A 20,787-nucleotide genomic window follows, 5' to 3' on the forward strand; every position below is an offset into this window, starting at 1 on the left:
ACATAGTAGATATTCAACAAACATTTACCAAATGAATGAGGGTGTGCAATGCAGCATCATTTGTAATAGACAAAAATTAGAAATAATTCAAATCTCCAACAAAAAGAGAATGGCTAAACAAATATCCATGCAACTGAATATCAGGAAGTCATCAAAACACTGGTAAATAATATTTATTGCTATGAGGTGTTCATAATATAATGTTACATTAAAAAGCAAGTTACTTCTTATCTGTAGAGTGGTGAGGGGAAAAAAGCAAGATACAAAAACTATGTGTAGTACAAGCCCACTTTTATAAAATAATTATAATAAATTTGCTGAATATATAAATGAATGAAAATATTAGGTTGAGCCCTTACAATAATTCAGGTACTATAAATATAAATAAATAAATATATTTATGTGCATTTTATATATTTTTATTTAATCCTAATAACAATGAGGTAAAAGTTATTATATCTATTTTACATATGATAAAACTGAAGCTCAGAAATGTTAAGTAAGTTTCCCAAGACCATCTAGTTAGAAAGTAAGAGTTTAGATTCAAATCTTGGTTGTCTCCAACTTCCATGTTCTTAACTAATAACTGAATACATATATACATATTAATAAACAGAAAAATTCAAAAAGGATGCATACAACCATGGTTTATCTATAGGACAATAGACTATGGCTTTATTAGTTAACTGCATATAAGTTTGCCTACATAAAAAAGACACCTAAAGTAACAACAGCTTAAACAAAATGGAAGTTTATTTCTCGCTCATGCAACAGTAAGAGATATAGACAATCCAAGGATAATATGATTGTTCTGCACAGTCATCTGACCCAGGCTTCTATCTTTCTACTCTGCCATGACTACAGCACCAACCTTCTCCACATGGTCCAGGATGACACACCCCCACACCCTTGTTCCAAGCAAGAGGATGAAGATAAGGAAGAATAAAGCACATACCTCACTCCTCTGTAATTAGCTAAGGCTGATTTCAGCTACCAGATCAAGGAAGCACAAAAAATAGAGCAGCTCAAACAAGAATTTTATTTCTCTCTCCTGTAACAGTTTAGGACAGGTGGGTACGCTTTGTTCCATGAAATGACCCAGGGATTCAGGCTGCTGGAGTTTTCTATCATCCTAAGCACATGGCCTCCATGTCTGGGTCTAAAGGAGTTGTTCTAATGATTCCCAATTTCCAGCCAGGAGGAAAACGATAAAAAGAATATAGTGCATGTGTCTTAAAGATCTGACCCAGAAGTTGCACATACCAATTCCCCTCACATCTCATTGGCACAAACTTAGTCAAATGACCATACCCAGCTTCAAGGAAGACTGGGATGTAATCTTTATTCTGGCTGGCCATAGAGTAGCTAAAAATTCTACGGCTATAAAAAGAGCATGTTTATTGTTTTGCTGTGTGTGTGGGTGTGAGTGTGTGCATGGGTGTGTGGGTGTTGGTGCCTCTGAGTATTTTCTAATTTTTCTACTGTGAACAAAAAAACTAAAAACTATACTTATATTTGTAGAGGCAAAAAAGCATTTCTTCTAACGAAGTTTCTAATCCTCAATCTAGGGAGAATACCTACATGCATCTTCTTCCTTCTTAAAAAGTTTTTCCTGGAAATAATGAAGAAGGAGGAAAAATATATATATACACATAGATATACACACATATATATAATTTTACATTTTTTTCTATTGTAGGTCAAGATTCTCTTAATATTTAACTTTGATGTCCCTCTTTTAAATCACAAATAATTACCCTAATCATAAAATTCTACTCTTGTGTAAGTCTTTAAAATTACCAAGTACCTTTGTGCATGAAATATACAACAGAAAAGTTACCAGAAACAGTGAAATGATTGGAGGGGCATTTCCTGAAAGTACAGGCAATGAGATGCCTCCACAGCCTGGGTGGTCTCCCTAGTCTCTTGTCTGTGCACTTGCTAATGGCAAAACACTCACAAAGAACACAGTTCTGGCAGCAACAGACAGAAGTAGCAAGGACATTTCCCTGTGATGGAGTAGCTTTGACCTATAGGCACATGCACTATAATCCTTCAGACTTGGAACAGAACGTGTGCTGAACTAAAGCCCACCCTAAAATTCTGTAAGCTATAATATCCTAGCCTCTGTATCAGCAATCAGCAAGATCACAGTAAAATTATTCCTACAACCCATTATACTTTTTAACTGTCAAAATGCTTTCTAAATAATATATAATGGTGATATTCAACAAAAATGTCATATTTAAAGTAAAATTATTGTTCTTATGCTTTAAGTGGGGTGGGGAGTGTCACAATTTCATGAAAGCTATAGACCTTATTCACAGAAAAAATATCATATATACAAAAATGGGCACAAAATGTTGAAAAATTCATTTATCTCCCTAAACTCCTCCCTGATTTCATTTAGAGTAAGAAACTATTTCTCAAAGCTGGTCTGAAAGTCCAAGTTCCTGATCTGCACACTAGTAGAACTACTGAATCTTGGGGCAAGATCCCTAGAAATCTGCTTTTTAATAAGTACCTTCCCGGTCATTTGTATATAAGGTAAAATTCCCAAGTAAAGATTCCATGAAGTAAAATCTAACAATGATAATTAAAAAGAAGAATCTGATACTTTATCTTTTGTCAACCCATGTAAATACATTTGCCTGATGATTATGTGTAGACATAGTATTGCGTCCATCCACCAGAGGCCAGTGTGGGATCATCCCCTGAATTGTACTCTTACACCATACAATATACCACGTACATGTATACAATACAATATGTACTACACATAGTTGGTTTTAACTACTTTAAGAAATGGGGTATAAACAACTAACACTGTAGACAATATTTTACATTTTTTATATTTACATTCAAGATTCCTTTCATATTTAACCTTGATGTTTTTCTCTTTCATATTAGAGAATTAGAACCCCTCATCATAAAACTTCACACATGAGTAAGTCTTTAAAATTTACCAAATATTTTCATGTGTATTTCATCCGATTCTCACCACAACCATTTGAGACATACCAAACAGGCAGAATCAGCCCTGATTTACAGATTGACAGAGTAAGTGACAGGCCTGTGATCTTAAGAAATTAGTACATGCCTGGGCTAGTACCCAGGTCTTCGGACTCCAAGGATAGAAGTGTCCCTTCCCATTACACTGGCCCTGCCCATAACAAAATGAGAACTATAAAAGCAATATAGTAAATTATTTATAAAACTAAATATCTGCAATCTAAAAGATTTTCCTTCACCCTAAGATCATGCCCTATCGCCTCCCTGCACAAAGTTGCATTTACTCAAGGCAACCTCTTTAACTCACCTACACTGGAGAAAGTTGAGAGTAATTTTCCTTCTTTTTAAAAAAGTAAATACTTCTTAGAAGTTTTCAAACTCTCTAAAGTAGAATAACATCTGCTGAATACATTTGTAATAATATAGGACTCAGACTTTGGCATGTTGCATTAGAGCAATTCAAGAGGAGACTTAAATTATACATGTCTTTCACATTCTCTCATTTTTTTTCAGGAAACTCCAGGACAGCCTTCCCCCCACACTCCCCCCCTCCAAAAAAAATAAAGCTTAAAGTAAAATAAGAAGGAAAAAGTCTGAAAATTCACTGTTCTAATCATTCTTATTGTTATTTTATTAACTCATAGAGTATTTATTCAATCTAAAACTGAGACCCCAAAACCAATGGCAATATTCTGGATATGATGTTAATCAACACTAGGCAAACAGTTAATACTGCCTTACCAAATCAACCTCTAACTATACAATCTATAAACATATAGATTGCTATTCTGCCTTCACACATTTAGAGCATTTGGGAATCACACCATCCTTTATAAGCAGATTGCAGCAGGAATCACATATCAGCTGATGAATTTTTCTAGGGTAGGGACCCTGTTTTGTTCATCTGAGTATTCCCAGATTCTAGCTCAATGCTTAAAACACAGAAGGAACCGTCAATACCAAAATGACCTCAACATTAGCAAGAAGACCTGGATTGACACTATAATTAGGGACTAAACTCAACACTCAGAATTAGATGACTCCCTACAACCTCAGTTTTCTAAATAGTAGTTAATATATAATAAAATCGAATGCAAAAGGCAAGTCTGGAAAACACATGAAAATGGTTTAATGATTCTTCTCTGTGCTAAGGATGCATGAACTGCAAGAAGAGTGAGCTGATGGGCGTCACTTAAATCTACCTCCTCTGGAACGAATCCAAATTAAGGGGAAAAAAAGACACTAAAAATCACAAACTAGACAGATTGTGGTTTGATTTTCATATAAAGATTTGGTTAAAATAAAGTTTCCTGTTTGTATCCCTTTGGGTTTAGCTGACCATTTCAAAGAAAATATTATTGTTTCACAGCTAAAGGAACATTTTGCTAAAACCATTCAGATCTGAAACATGCCCATTCAATTGAATCAAAGGACACAGTCTTATGATCACCTCAGTTTCAAGTGGAACAATTTACCCTTTCCCTTCAAGTAATGATACACTTAGCAACAAAGAATAAAAAATAATGTCTCAAGTTAAAGAGAAATGCATACAAAACAAATATGCACTCACTTAATACTGTTTAAGTTGGCTATTTAAAGATTGATAATGACCACCTTAAAAGTTTATTTAGCTATTAGTAGTTCTCTTCCATTCTGTAAAAGTTTAGAATCCCATTTGTCTACAAAAGTTCAACTCTCTAATTTATATGTACATATAAAATATATCAAATATATATAAATTGAAAAGATGTGTATCTTTCCAAGTAAATCAAACAATTTTATTCTTTTCAAAGAATTAAAGAAAATGATTATTTTATTTGTAGGAAAAATAAATATTTTTAATTCCTATGTCTTCACTGAGAAAGCATATTAGAAAAGATATTTATTGGAACAAAATACTATGCATTAAAAACACTGCCAAAAATAAATTTAATGATTATAATTCAAAATGCCATGCTCATTTAAATACATTTTCTTTCCTTATCCAATTACATGTAAACTACAGCAGTCACAAAAAACAAATGATTATCTATGGACCAAATATTCACGTTGAAATAAATGAATATGAATTATAACAACTTCAGCTGAAGGTTTATGCTAATATATCTAAAACAAAATGGCTTGATCAGCTCAAAATCTGTCATAATTTGAAAGGGGAAATTTCCTTCTGCAACTGAACCAGCAATTTTTTGTGTGTTTCATAATTTGTCAATTTGTTCCCTAAGTGTAGTGATTTAGTGATGACAAAAGAAATACAGGAACAAATGAAAATTGCTTAATTACAGCTTGCAGATGTTCCCCCAAAGAGAAAAAAACAGGTTAATGCTGCTGATGCTGTTTCTTCCACAAGACTCTGCTATAAATTAGTTCACTTCATTCAATATTTTTTTCCTTCAGTGTTCTATGTGATGTTTGATGTTATGTTGTGATAAAGAGATTACATACACATAGTTACTGAATTTATGATCAATATAAAACTATCAACATTTTTTCTTACCCTTTTATTCTTTTTGGTAATACTAAAAAACACATCAATAAAAAGCTTTAAAATAACACCGCTTCCTTACTTGCTCCCTTGGGATGCAAGATTAATTAATTTTTTTTTATTGCCTAGTTACTTTTATTAGCAAGTCCTTATGTCTTCTGCAAATTTCTCTCGAGGTGACATTATCCCCATGGCCTATGTCCCATGGCCTATGTCTTCAGTTAAAGTAAGTTTATTGCTATTTGCTGTGATATTTTCAATTATCTTCTCTTTACTGTTAAATTCACATTTGCAAAAGCGCTTCCCGAGTTGTCTTTTTTTTTCTTAATGTGGCTAACGTTAAAAAGGAAACAGAAAGGCACTGCAAATGGCCTGTGAACTAAAAACACCACTCAATATTCAGTAGGGAATTAAATGACTGATAACAACAGCACAGAAAATGTGGCTTCAGTGCCACCTGGAAGCATAAAGCTGGTCAGTTCGTTTCCAACTTCCTCTGACAGGCAATCTGCCAGTTGCAAGGGAATCAAAACAATGTTAAGACCTCTGGTCTCTATCTAATACATGACAAAAAAATAACTGCAAAAGGCTACACAGCAAGGATTATTTTTCTTGTTGTGTTTTCTTTTATGAGAGAAAGCTGTTTTTATGCTCTACTGAAATTCCTTTCCTGCTCTGAAATTGGTAAGAGGGCCAGCTGCTTTCTATATTTTTCTCTGTGGTATTTTTCTACAGCAGATTTTAAATTCATTCTTCAGATTGGGAAAAGCCTCTCTTTGTACCCTCATGGAAGTTTAAAGATGCATTGCTAATGTTCAAATTCAAAATAGCTTTGGGGACCAAGATGATATGTCAACTTCGGAAATGTGTTGTTTTATGTGCTGTCACCGGTTTCATTTTTAATTATATTTTTTAGAAGCTGTCAAGTATAACTAGTGATATTCTTTTGGCTGAAATGACAACTCAAAATTTATCAGTCCAGAAGTGTAAACCAAATCCCAACCCAAGATTCTAAGCTCTTGACAGAATGAGTACTCAATAAGGAAAAAAAAAAAAAATTAAAAGACTCCTGAAATGAGAACTGTGTAACTTTGAAGAAGTCACTTGGCCTCTGTGGGCCTCAGTATCTCCCAGGCACAATACTTGTGATTCTTCCTTGACTCTTTCTTCTCCCTAATCCTCTGCCAGTCACCTGTTACTAAGTGCTGTCAGTCATTCCTTCACTGGCAGCGTCTCCTAGGCCCTTTTGCTTTCCATTTTCTCCCCCACTACCCTAGTCCAGACCTCCAGCGATGTACTTCTGCTTAGCCCTCGGCTAGTCTCCCTGACTCCAGATGTTTTCTCTACTTCTTCTTTGCTCTACCTTTCAAAATCACAAGCAGCATGTATTACTGGGTTTTGATTGTTTGTTTTAAAATTCTACTATGGTTCCCAGTTACACAGTATATCAAAATCCAAACTTGAGCATCATTACATAGCCTCCTTTTCAGGCTCTCCTTTCGGTGCCATCCACTAAATGTGGGTGTTCCTCAGTGTTGTACTCTAAGGCCCTCCTGTCTGCCCGCCTGTCATTCTGTATTCTCTTTTCTTTTCATTGCATTTATTCAACCAATATTTAAGCATCTACTCATTCTGCCCCACCAGGCACTGCTTTAGATACAAGTGTAATAGTGGTGAAAACCCACAAGACACTAGCTGCATGGAGTTGATACTCTAGAGAAGACAGGGTAAGTGTATTTTGAGGTAGCACATCCATTCCTGTTGGCATATATTATCTACACAGCAGTGACCCCAGGTCTTGAGAAGAACTGCCCGATGCCCTAAGGAAGGCAGAGAACAAAGTGGTTCAGGGTGTGGGCTTTGAAATCACACTGACTAGGCCCATAGTCTAACTCCATCTCTTCTTATGAGGACAGCAGTCATATTGGGTTAGGGTCCACCCTTATGACCTCATTTAACCCTAATTATCTCTTTAAAGGCTTCATCTCCCAATACAGTCCACGTTGGGGGTTAGGGCTCCAACATGTAAATTTGGGAGGCACACAATTCAGTCCATAACAGCAAGTTACTTAACTTTATGCCTTGGTTTCCTCATCTGTAAGTTAAAAATAATAAAATGATAAAAATTAAAATGTAAGAAAAAACTCACTAGGTCATTATAATGATTAATGGAGATGATACATGTGAAGTGCTAAGCATTAATCCCTAGAACTTAATGCTATCAGTAGTAATATTAGACTTGTTTTGTAATAATCTCTCACTCACAGATGTTTCTGCGAGAGAGGTATAATTGTACAGAGGAGAGTCAGATGTCTGGAGTTTGAATCCTTGACCTGAACTCAGGCAAATTATTTAATCTACAATGACTTTCAGTTCCCTGAGCTATAAAAAGGAAGAATAATAGCTAATTCTTTGCATCATTGTGGCAATTAAATAAGTTACTGGAGACAAATACTTAGTAAATATATCCATAAGTGAATCTAAAATAAAGAGCACTAGACAGCCTCTGCCAACTCTATAATTTAAAAAGAAACATACTTTAAGCAATTATCTGGTATTTTAAAGCGGTACAGACAGTCCTGCTTTTTAACGGACTGCATTATCAGAATCTGTAGCCTAAATCAGTGTTTCTCAAAACTAGTGGTACATCAGAATCACCTAGAGAGCCTAGAGAATATAAAAATTTTAGACCCCTTGCTATAGTTTCATTTAATAAGCCAAAAGCCTGGAAATGTATACTTTTATAAAAGTCTGTCATCACAAAAGTCTTCCTGATATTCAGCCAAATTTGAGAACTACTTGTCTATAGTAGAGCTGCTTACATATGTGGTTTTATGTTTTCAAGTAGACATGGTAAAAAATAAATACGCAAATAAAATGTAAAGTTAATTTTAATAATTTATTTTATTTAAATTAATTTTCTAAAATATTATTCAAATATAGTCAGTATAAAAATATTAAGATATTTTACATTCTATTTTTATACAAGTCTCCAAAATCTAGTGTATGTTTATGCTTATGGCATGTCTCAATTCAGAGAGTAAATTTTCGTCAGAAATATTTGATCTGTATTTAGATTTCATAAAATTTACATTTAAAAAAATGGATTCACCTACCCAAGTTGTTCCAAACACCTTTTAAAGTTTTCTAATAAACGAATACCAGTTTTTTAATTTAAATTTACATTAATTTAAGGTAATTAAAATTTAAAATTCTGTTTCTGGATAGCACTAGCCATGTCTCCAATACTCAATAGTTGCATGTTGCTAGTAGCTACTGTGGTGGACAGTGCAGGCCTGTATGATCACGAATCATACGGTTACTACACCACTCATGAAATCTGTAATGCTGGAAAAGCACTGGCATCACTCCTTAAATAAGTCAATGTGAATTAAGTAAATATAGATTAATTTCTCTATGATTATACAATATTATTAAAATCTGAGAAAAACTGAACCCTATTCAGTGGTTTTGAAACCCTGAGAGTTTGGAACTATTAAAGGCCAGCCCTCCACCAATTTATAAAGCCACAGGCATAGCCATTTGTCCTGAACATTCAGACACACAATGTTCTACCTAATAGGAAAATCAATTCAAATATTAACAAGTATGAAGAGAAAAAGGGAGGTTGAGTTGACAGGAATTTTTTTCAAAGATATGTTAGAAGAACAATAAAATGCTAAAAGCACAAAGTATTGCAAGTGAAATGAGAATAGCATAAAGAAAAACGAGGAATGAAATTACACATCAAAATGTGAAATAAAATCTTTGATCTACACAGAAGAAAACAGGTTAAAGTAGACAAATATGGCAGTGAATAGAAAGCTGTTATTATGTGGCAATATAAAAACTCTAGAATCACTTGGAAAGCTGGATGCTAGGCACGTGAGAGAGAGAGAAAGAGAGATTTGGAAATAACTACTGTAACTCCTGACAGTTACCATATGTAATAAAATGGAGTTGAAAAGATTTAATGTCAATTTCTAAGTCATTGGCTTCTTAATTATACAATTTCTGTGTGACAGCAACATGAGCAGTAATTACCACTCTGAAAGGTGGGAGCAAATGCTTCCCAAATGGGATCATGTTGTAATCCTGGTGTGGAAGGAAATTAAAAGAAATTGCCTTTTTCTTTCAGCAGTTTAGAAGTAACTCTAAACTTTACTAAAGCAAGGCTACATATTCGTCTTGAAGATGTATTGTTTAAAGGATATAGAGATATATCAGTACTAAAATCAATGCAACCACGACCCAAAGAACCATCACTAGCGTAGGCATTTTAACATCTTTCAGTTTCAGCTCTTTTCTGTCAAACTTTTCTGGTTCTACTTAATGTCTTGAAGCCCAAGGCAAGTTTGGGTTCAGTAGTTATCCCAGACTCATCTCAAGCAGCCCCTCTGATGACTAGACTTTATTGCCCTCCCTCCAACCACAGGCTAGGTGGCCCTCCTATAAACTCTCAGTCTCCACTGTGATACTTCTCATGCATTAGTCTAATTTCCTGCTTGCTTATTTATCTCTACCACTGGATTATGAGTGTTTGAGAACACAAACTATATTTTATTTCCTTTTTAATCTTCAGCACCTAAAATGATATCTGGACCATAACAAGACACTCACAGATTTAATGAATTAATGAATTAATAAAAAATCAAATGTAAGTATTTATATCAGTGTTTCTATAACCTAGAAAACATGATAGCAATATGAAAGGCAAGAAGAAAGAATCCTTTTTTCCTTTTAAACAGATATTCTAGAAATTCCCATAAATTAGTTACATTCACAGAGAAACTGAGATACAAAAGACCACGGTGAAACCTCGTCTCTACTAAAAATACAAAAAATTAGCCGGGCGCGGTTGTGGGCGCCTGTAGTCCCAGCTACTCGGGAGGCTGAGGCAGGAGAATGGCGGGAACCCGGGAGGCGGAGCTTGCTGTGAGCTGAGATCCGGCCACTGCACTCCAGCCTGGGCGACAGAGCGAGACTCCGTCTCAAAAAAAAAAAAAAAAAAAAAAAGATTGAAACTTAGTTGCTTATCTTTCTCCACTATGTCAACAATATAACGATGTCTTTACCAACTATTAAAAAAAAACTGCATGCTAATTTTCTAATACATATCTTACAATTTGATTTACCCTCCTGAACGGAAGATACTACTGAGAATTCACTCATAATTGGCCGTTTAATAATTAATGTCTCTTTAAACATTTTGATAGAACATTGTCTTTACTATCAAACATGTACCACGGTTTAAAAACTTAGTTGCTCTAAAAGAGAAAAAACTACAAAACATGATCAACATAAATGTACTGTAGTGAGAATTATGCTATAATATTAACAGTTTCCAAATGTTTTCCAAGAGTCTGAGGCAGTAATGAGAATTTCTTTCAACAAGCCTATAATTTAATTTTTTCCAGAGAAATATTTTTAATAGGATTACTGACCCTTTTAACACTCTTGGAAAGAAAATGAATCCCATAAGCATTCTGGTGTATAACTATTATAAAAATAAACAGAACAGTCAATCAGTGGAAATGGTAATGAACTTGAGAAACTAAACTTACTAAAGAAATGTACATAAGTATGCATGGTGATAACCACTTTAACAGAGAAAAGGCTCAGTGTATATCAACAAAACGACTAAACACATTGAGACAAATGAAGGGCCTGGAAAGAAGCAGGGAAAATGGGAATTTTGGAAATACAGCTTTAATGTCTTTCTTAAACAAAACTAACCACATTTACCTTGATCAATTCTGCTGGCTATCACTCAACTCTTAGGCCTGTCCCTAAGTCCTGGTTTCTCAGAAGGTATTTAAATGTTTCAAGGGAAAAAAGGACACTTACTGATTTAAGAGACATTTTTACACTCACAACTCTTTGTGCTTTAAGAGGAATTTTTTCAGGTCATTAGTTTATAATGTGCACTGGTGCCTAGGGATATTTTGAAAGACAAAAAAAAAAAAAAAAAACTAGTATGCTTGAAGATGCAGTTTATGGGACCTGCATCATCATTTATTTCAGCTCAATTTGGGGCCCAAAACTGAACCCAAAATGGAAGTTATCACATCTACAACAGTTTCTTTCTCAGCATGCAATAATCATACTGGAATTTGAAAACAGAGTAAGACCCCTTTTCACAAAAGTAAATGTATTATAACCCCCTAAATATATCAAAGTCCTTGCAAAAAGTTTTTATTCTTCTAGGGTATAAAAATAAAGTCAGTCTTACAAATGATTTCCAAAATAATATGAATTATCAAAATGTCATTAGCATACCAAAATTCATTAATTCTGCCAATTTTACCCTTGTTTCCACCACCCCACCACAGCCATTCATACTGCTATGTTTAGGTCCAGAAAACGCAAACTAAATCATCGGTCTCGAACAAAGCAGGTATCTCCTAAACTCAGGTTCATAGACTAAAAGATAATTTAGTCATTCTCAAGATTCATTTGATCTACATATCACGTCCAAACAGATCATTCACAGTCAGTCCCAAAGTTAACTAGCTAGTTCCTACATTTTTCATCTCCACTAAGTATAAACAAAACCACCACATCTATGTTTTTTGTTTAAGTGTAAACGAAACAGATATCAATTATATTATATCTTGCCTGATAAAAGAAACAGGTTAGAATCACGTTTTCTTTTCATTATAACTACTACACTTCCTTTATATTTATACATTATAACTATAATTTCATTATAACTACTAATCTTCTTTTACATTTCTTTGGGACACATGAATCATTACTCAAATCATGAAGTCTGGTATTTTAACAGTGTCATGACCTCAGAGATTATGGAACTCCCTGTTCTCGCCCTTGGGTACACATTAGAAACACTAGAGGAGGATTTATAAAATACGAATCCCTTGATCCTAGCTGAGCTTCAGAGTGGGCTCTGATGTCGATACATTCTAAAAGCAAGTCAGGTGAGTCTAATGCGTAGCTAGGTAGAGAACCAATGGTCTCAAAAATGTGGATCAATGACCCAGAAAGGATCAAGGTTGAGAGCAAGCCGATGGCAATCTGAAGCAAAATCCAGAAGGAAGATAACAACTCAAATGCCTAGGGGCCCACTTGAATGAATGAAGCAGCCAATGTAAGCACACATTTTTATATTGTGTGAGTACCAGAGAGCACGACAAACTAAGCAGCTCACTGGGCAAGAGCTCCTGAGCTCTAACTGACATTGCCACGAGGAAGTAACAGATATTCTCACTGGATCCCACCCAAAAAAAAACACAAATCAAGATTTTCATGTAAAATTACCCAACTTTCAAATGTTGGCTCAATTACTAAAACAATAACGCTGGATGAGGGAAACAAATAATGAAAAACACAACATGGGTTTGGCCTCATCTCACCCAGTCTAAAGGGTTGTTTCCACTCTACAGAAAACAGGAGCAGCAGCAGCAGCATCACAACAGCAATACCAATACCTAACACTCAGTAAGTACTTATTATGTATTAGTCACTACACTAAGAGTTTCACATGGATTATCTCAATTAACCTTTCTCAACCTTTGAGAGAAGTACTATTATTATTCCCCTTTTACTCAAAAACTACCTCCGCCCATGATCACATGGCCAGTAAGTGTGATCCCAGTTTCCAGAAGTGTGCAATGTAATCCATAGTCTATACTATGCTATTTCTCTTTGAAATTTTTTAAAATAGGCTTTTAACAACCTCCACTCTTTGCATTTGGCTTTCTTAAAAAATAAAAGGATTATACTAAATGATTTCTCAAGTCATTTTTAGTTATCAAATTCTGTGGCTCTGACACCATCACACAACTCTTGGATGTATGAAGACTAGTATTTATATCATCAATAACATTAGGGCACTGGTCACGAGTGCCCTAGTAAGAATTACCTGATAAACGAATGGAATGAATGTTCACTAAATAGTCTTTCTTAAGAGGCAGCAAAAACATAAACTTATAATAAAATTATTTATCTCTATTGCTGCAGAAAGTTTACTTCTCCATTTTACCTTGTGAACGATGAGCAAAAGTGTTCAGAAATTCTTCATCATTTGTTTGCTTATGACAATTAAGGAATTTATCCAAGACTTCTTTGATTAACTGATCTTCATTCATTATTTCCAATCCTGACACATGGGCAGACACTTCTATTCACGAGGCCACAGTATCTGCAAGACAGAAAAATACCAGCTAGCGAGCAACAGGCAATACCAGCCCCTTTGAAAATATTCTGGATGGGTAGGTTGAAAAATCCCAAGGCTCCAAAAGAAAGATCAAGATAGTTACTAGAGCAACGACCTCTAGTTCAAGAGATCAGAATTTTATTCATATCTTTGCTGCTGAATTGTTAATTATCACAATTTTATTTTTTTGCTTCAGTCTTCTCATTACTATCTTCTTAATTCATAAGAATATTGTCACCCAATTACACAATTAGAAATTCAAAGTCTTTCAAGGTAGGAGGAACTTTAAAGAGTACTCAACTAACCACCCATCCAATGACAATAGCCATCCAATGACAATAGCTTAGTGACTTATTTAGCAGTTACTATGTACCAGGTGCTGTTCTGAGTAATTTGTTTTGTTAATTATCATAACAGTCCTAGATAAGGTCACAGAGTCAATATGGAGAAGTGCCAGCTCAAGAAGTCTGATCCTAGAAACCATGCCTTTAAACACGTCACTATCCATCACTCTACTCACTGGGTGACCTGCCCTCCCCCCGCCAGCCCCCGCCTTCCCTACTATCGCTGACAAAAGTTGACTTGCCCGTGCATCAACACATCCAGGGATTGGTAACTCTGAACATTCCAAAAAAGCCTTTGCACAGCTCTGTTGTTAAAAACTTTTTAAATTAAGCCTAAATCTGTCTCCCTGAACCCTACCCCAACTGGTTTCTGAGCCCCCAACGTTGTACTGAAAAATTTCAGTCTTTCTTATACATGACATCTTTTCAAATATTTGAACAAGGTTATACTGTCCTTTGTCAATCTTCTGATTTCATTCACTGAAACAAATTTATTTTTCAAAACCCAGCTCAGAATTCCGTTTCTCTCTGAAGACTTATCCTTCCATCTCCCACTACTGAGGGAAAAGTTAATCTTAATTTATCTGTGTTCATTCTGTACTAGGGTCTACTGTTAAATTTATCATGCCATATTGGAAACAGTTGTCTACATTTCTGTGTTCTCTACTAGACTCAGAGACATGAAAGAGTCCACATCTCTTCATCTTTGTATCCCAAATGCTTGATAGCTCGGGATGTGGCATAGAGCTGGCAGTCAATCAATATTGAGCTAACATTACTCATTTGAGCAGGTACAACAGTCAAGTATTGCTAGAAGCTGGCAAAACACTAAACTATACTTGCTCAATTATTTCACCTGTACCCTATATGACATGGTTTCAAGTCCTTAAATCCTCCTGGTCAATCTATCTGGAAAAAGTTTCACACTGACTGTACCTCTTTGTATATACCATCCACAACTGAACACAAGACTCCAGACACGATGAGATTAGACTAATTCACATTCTCAATATTCCACTCATGCTATACAGCTAGAGCTCACATTTACACTGGTAGTGGCCATTCCACATTGTCATTCATTTAGCACAGTGCTAACCAAACACCTGTCAGCTGAGACGCAATGCCTCAATCCAAGCACAGTTTGGACTTCGTTTTCACTTACGATATTTCACCTTGTTAAACTCCATTCATTCTGTATAAAGTATTCTTCTTACATAGCTTTGAGAAAATTATCTACAGAAAGCAGATATGTAATTACTGCCTAAGTAGCCACTATACTACATGGGGGACCATAAAAAGTAGGGGTTTCTCCAATACTGTAAGGAAGGGAGAGCACCAAGCTTCCTTCTATCTGAAACAAGAGTACACATCTGTTAATTTTTTCTCCCACTTTTCCTTTATACATTTATCATTTTAAAAATACGAATAGCATGTGTATGATATAGAAACCTTTAATTATCTCCTGACTCTGCCAATTCCCAACCATCAGAGGTAAATGCTGTCAAGAGTCTAAAGAATGTACTTCTACATCTCTCATATAGAGAATAATAGATTTTTTCTAAAAGTGGAACCATATTATATGTCATTCTTTACAGCTTTAATTTAATAAGTTATCATGGACATATCACCACTTTAGTATATGCAGATCTAGCCTATTCTGTCAAACAGCTGTATAGTCACAGCCCAGCTCTGCCACTCACTGTGTAGCACTGGGCAAGTTACTTGACCTCTCTGGGTCTCTGTTTCCCCGTATCTATAAAAAGGGATTATATCCCAGCACTTTGGGAGGCCGAGGCGGGTGGATCACCTGAGTTTGGAAGTTCGAGACCAGCCTGAACAACCTGGAGAAACCCCATCTCCACTAAAAACACAAAATTAGCCAGGCATGGTAGCACATGCCTGTAATCCCAGCTACTCAGGAGGCTGAGGCAGGAGAATCGCTTGAACCCGGGAGGCAGAGGTTGCGGTGAGCCCAGATCGCACCATTGCACTCCATCCTAGGCAACAAGAGCAAAACCCCGTCTCAAAAATAAATAAATAAATAAATAAATAAATAAATAAATAAATAAATAAAAGGGATTACAACTGTACAGGTCTGTATTTCCTTAACCTCAATTCCAAAATACCAAAAAGCTCAGGAAAAAAAAAATTTCATAAGACAATGCCCAAATGCATTTGGGGGCAAGACCTGATTGAATTAACATGAGAGTGCTTACAGCTTTTATTCTACTCAGCGTTACTATTCATATATTTCCCTGTAGAAATACCAGTGTGCTTGCATATAAGGTGCTTTCCCAGAACCAGCCTAGAGATTTTGTATAATATATGACACATGCACTGATTACCTTTCTAAACTCCAAAAAGTTCTGAATTCTGAAGCACATCTGACCCTGAGGGTTTAAATAAAGAATCGTGAAGCTACACATGCCTCACAAGATTACTATGAAAATTAAATGAGTACGCATGGCATCTCAAAAAATGTTAGCCAGGATGATGATGATGATGGATCAGTCTTAGGATTCTGTCCTTTGCCTACACAAAGACCTGTTATAACTGTGCCCACTCAACTCTGAAGGCAGTGATGTTATCTAAAGATAAATCAAGATAATTCCACATGTATTACAACCCCAGATAAAGCATGGAGTTGTAGAGGACTGAGTAAAAATTAAAAGTGTAGCTGGGTACCAACTTAAAACAAAAGAAACCGTTTCAAGCTATTTGTACCTAAAAAAGTTAGATATATGAAAAAGCATTGGTTATGGCTTATGCACATTTACTTGTAACACTGCCAAGGCTTTAGCCATGCAAAGCTGAATAAATTGTGTTTGCAGTAGCTAGACAGTAAATAATGATAAGTAAACTCAAAAGTGGCTATTATTTCACTACATTAGCATGTATACTTCATTACAAGAATTTCAATGTCAATCTGCTTTTCCAGAATTGGAGCCTAGAAAAATTTCAACAGTTTATCAATCTCTTCTTTAAAATCATCTTTGGTAAGTTACTTCAGCAAACAAATACCGAAGAGATGCAGCCAGGTTTGGTTTCCATTCCTGTAAATGTCTTCTCATAATGCTTTAGGAGTGTTAACAGAAATTCCTTTAAACTTCTTTTCCACTTCTCAGATTGGCATGTTTTGAGTATTATTCAACACATCTCAGTAGTACTAAAAGCAAACAATTAACAGATTGTGCCAGCACAAAGTCAAAATCCTTCTAGGCCTTTAATTTTATTTGTGTGGTTATCCGAATACAGAGATTACATGCTTTTATTGACTATTTTATTTATTTATTTATTTATTTATTTATTATTTATTTTTTATTTATTTATTTATTTTGAGACAAAGTCTCACTCTTGATGCCCTGGCTGAAGTGCAGTGGCACGATCTTGGCTCACTGCAACCTCTGCTTCCCAGGTTCAAGCAATTCTCCTGCCTCAGCCTCCCGAGTCACCAGGATTACCAGGCGCCCCCCCACTATGGCTGGCTAATTTTTTTTGTATTTTTAGTAGAGACAGGGTTTCGCCATGTTGGGCAAACTGGTCTCGAACTTCTGACCTCAGGTGATCCGCCTGCCTCGGCCTCCCAAAGTGCTGGGATTACAGGCGTGAGCCACCGTGCCCAGTCTTATTGACTTCTTAAAGGACTTCTGGAATATCCAGTTTCACAAACTGTCATTATTAGAAGAGTTTAACAATACCCATCTTCAAATTTAGAACTTGCCTTTTCTACAAAAATACAAACCTAGTATTAAAAGACCCCAGGGACTGACAGAACAGATAATCACTTATCAGACAGCCAAGTGGTTTATGCAAATCCTAGTGGTTTTCTAAAAGGAAGCAATGCATTTTCAATTACCATTCACATACTTTTGTGTTTTTATCATGAAGTATTTTTCTAAAAGAAAAAGCGGAGGGGAGAGAGATAGAGAGACACTTGCCTGGATAAGAGAATTCTTTGTTTTGGTTTGGTTTTTATGTTTTAAGGCTTTGAGCTCCACATGAAAGACTCAAAACGTCTTGAGATAAGTAAATGTGTATAAATATCTGCTGGTAAATCACAAGCAACACTTTCACAGTCACGGCCCCCAGAAGGAAATACAGGGAGCATGCACTGCTCCTTGGACTATTACACTTCACTTGAAAACCACAGGCCTGGTAAGGAATAGGGTTCACTTTTTACCAAGACACTGAGAGACAGAAAAATCATATAACCTCCCTAAAGTCTTGTTTTCTGCTATCAAATAATGAAGCTAACAACCACCTAAGCTAGTTAATGTTATGTGCTCTCTGAAAGAACATTATTATGAAATATGGTATATGAAATTGTCAGCACTGATTCAGCACATCTTTGATGTTCACCTTCAGATACTTGTTAATGAACTTACTCAAACAAAATGCAACTTTCAGACACAATAGTCGACCTAAAGAAGAAAATCACCACAAGCTTGCTTCTCTGAAAGTGCATACCATACTTTTTAACAGCACTAGGGTTATATGTCTGCAAAAAAAAAGTGTGGGGCAGTGGTTAAAAACTCTGAGAGTCATGCAGGTCTATGAAAGCCCACTTACTCAAAATTGTATTCTTCTGCTCAGTAACAATCTACTGCTATACCGAAAGGTAAGATGGGATATCATAAAAATATTATCACTTTGCCTAAGGAAATAAAATCATCAACATTTGTACTTCAACAATTGCACAAGGGGTGTGTCCTTTTATATTTGTGTAAATGGTCAAATCTCCAAAAGAGCAAACTGCACTCTAACTGCAGAGATTTAGTAAGACTGCACAGATGTGATTAGAACAGACCTGATATGAACTGATGTCTTCCTCCTTGACTGAACTACAACAATTTTGCATCCTCTAATTTTTTTGTCTTTCAGATAATATCAAGAAGAAACAAAAAACATCCAATGAGAAATTCAGATTCTCTGACTTGAGAGAAACCTGAAGGTTATCTAGTCCAATCATAGGAATAAATGAGTATGGGAAAGAAACTTCATGTGGGGTTTCTGTCAACTAATGACTCTATTGATGAGCAGTAATGGATGGTTCTCTCATCATAAATAGTAATGAGATCGTCATGATTATGAACTTTAAGGCATATCTGAAGCCTCAGGAAATTAAGCACAAAGCAGCAATCTTACCCTGGCAGGTATATTCATGCCTCCATTTATGCTCCATACCCTAATGACATTCAAAAGGCCAGAGGCTGAGCACAAATTATACCATTATATATTAGAGACCCACCAATACAAATGAGAAAACAAAAGAAGAAACAAAAGAAATAAAGGGAAAGCAGAATATAAAACAAAACATCTCTTACAAAATAGAAAAGAACCTACACTCCTTTATTGTTTTCATCAGGATGAAATAAAAAAACATACAATTAGTATACACTGCATTTCAAGTCATGAGCTTTTATCAAAAACACTTTAGAAAAAGTGTTTTTCTAACACGTAAAAGGCATCAAACTCTTCATTATCACCAAAAAAGTTGATAGTATAAGCATCTAGACTTCTATATATTATTAAATTACCCTAGGTATATAGCCCTTTTCAGTGAATATTAAAGGAAGTGTTTGGAAGGAGGTAGGAAAGGTTTGGGGATTATTGTTGACTACAAAGCTTTGAGAGAGAGATGAATTGCATTCCTCTCAGTAGTAGAGGAATAGTAATAGAAGCATGTCTTACTAGCTATACGTTTCTCCTTGATAAATTCTCACCAAAAGGAAAAGACAGCACATCCATCCTAAAAACTGCATATAATTTTTAAAATGTGGGTTCAGATTATAAACAAAGATACCACAAAGGATGCCTTAACAAAAATAGATCTAGGTTCTTCCCTAAAGAGATTTATAATTTACATATTTACATATTATTTTTTGTTTGTTTGTTTTTGAGACTGAGTTTTGCTCTTGTCACCCAGGCTGGAGTGCAGTGGCGCAATCTCGACTCACTGCAGCCTCCACCTCCTGGGTTCAAGCGATTCTCCTGCCTCAGCCTCGTGAGTAGTTGGGATTACAGGCACACACCACCACACCTGACTAATTTTTGTATTTTTAGTAGAGACAGGGTTTCACCATGTTGGCCAGGCTGGTCTCAAACATCTAACCTCAAGTGATCCGTCTACCTCGGCCTCCCAAAGTGCTGGGATTACAGGCGTTAGCCACTGTGCCTGACTGTAATTTACATGTTCTATACAACACTCCATTTTTGTAATAGCAATAACTCAGATTTTAATCTTATACTATACTTATGCAAGATGTTAACATTGCAGAAGGCCGGACCAAGGATGCATGAGACCTCCCTATATACCTCTTTGGAACCTCCTGTGAATTCATTTTGTGAATCTGTAATTATTTTTTTCGCTTAGAAAGGGGGGATGGAAACAGAGACGAATGATAAGTCAATTAAAACAAAAGATATTTAGGAAAAGTAAATTATCACTAAAAGTTTACCAAGAATGTGAGAACCAGGTGTGTTGTTTTCCCCCTACAGAAAACTCTGGGAGACAGACTAATACTGATCTATACAATTACATGCATAAACAGAAACTTTCCTCTTGAAAAATTTGCTTCCCTTTCCTGTTCATTCACCCAAGCTACTCTAATGAGGTTTCTTGAGGCCATCATTCATTAAGCCCTGCTGTTCATCATCCGCAGATTGTATAAGACCCATTTTATTTCCCCAAGTATACTCTTCCTCCTAGCTGTTTAAGTCAATCCAGAAATGTCTGCATTGACCCACTGAGGCAGGTCAAGTAAGTATTA

The 20,787-nt window shown here is 35.6% G+C and overlaps 1 protein-coding gene across 4 annotated transcripts in view; it reads right to left on the reverse strand.

The window, feature by feature from the left end:
- The window catches only part of C14H11orf74 (chromosome 14 C11orf74 homolog), a 61,730-nt gene that overhangs the window by 32,181 nt on the left and 8,762 nt on the right, over positions 1–20,787 (reverse strand). For all 4 annotated transcript variants that reach the window (XM_025358181.1, XM_025358182.1, XM_025358184.1 and 1 more), the window contains exon 2: positions 13,500–13,658. In XM_025358181.1, coding sequence (XP_025213966.1) covers positions 13,500–13,605 — 106 coding nt within the window. In that variant the 5' untranslated portion in view covers positions 13,606–13,658. The remainder of the gene's footprint in view (positions 1–13,499; positions 13,659–20,787) is intronic.

This window comes from Theropithecus gelada, chromosome 14 (genome assembly GCF_003255815.1).
Source record: "Theropithecus gelada isolate Dixy chromosome 14, Tgel_1.0, whole genome shotgun sequence".
Classification (NCBI taxonomy): domain Eukaryota; kingdom Metazoa; phylum Chordata; class Mammalia; order Primates; family Cercopithecidae; genus Theropithecus; species Theropithecus gelada.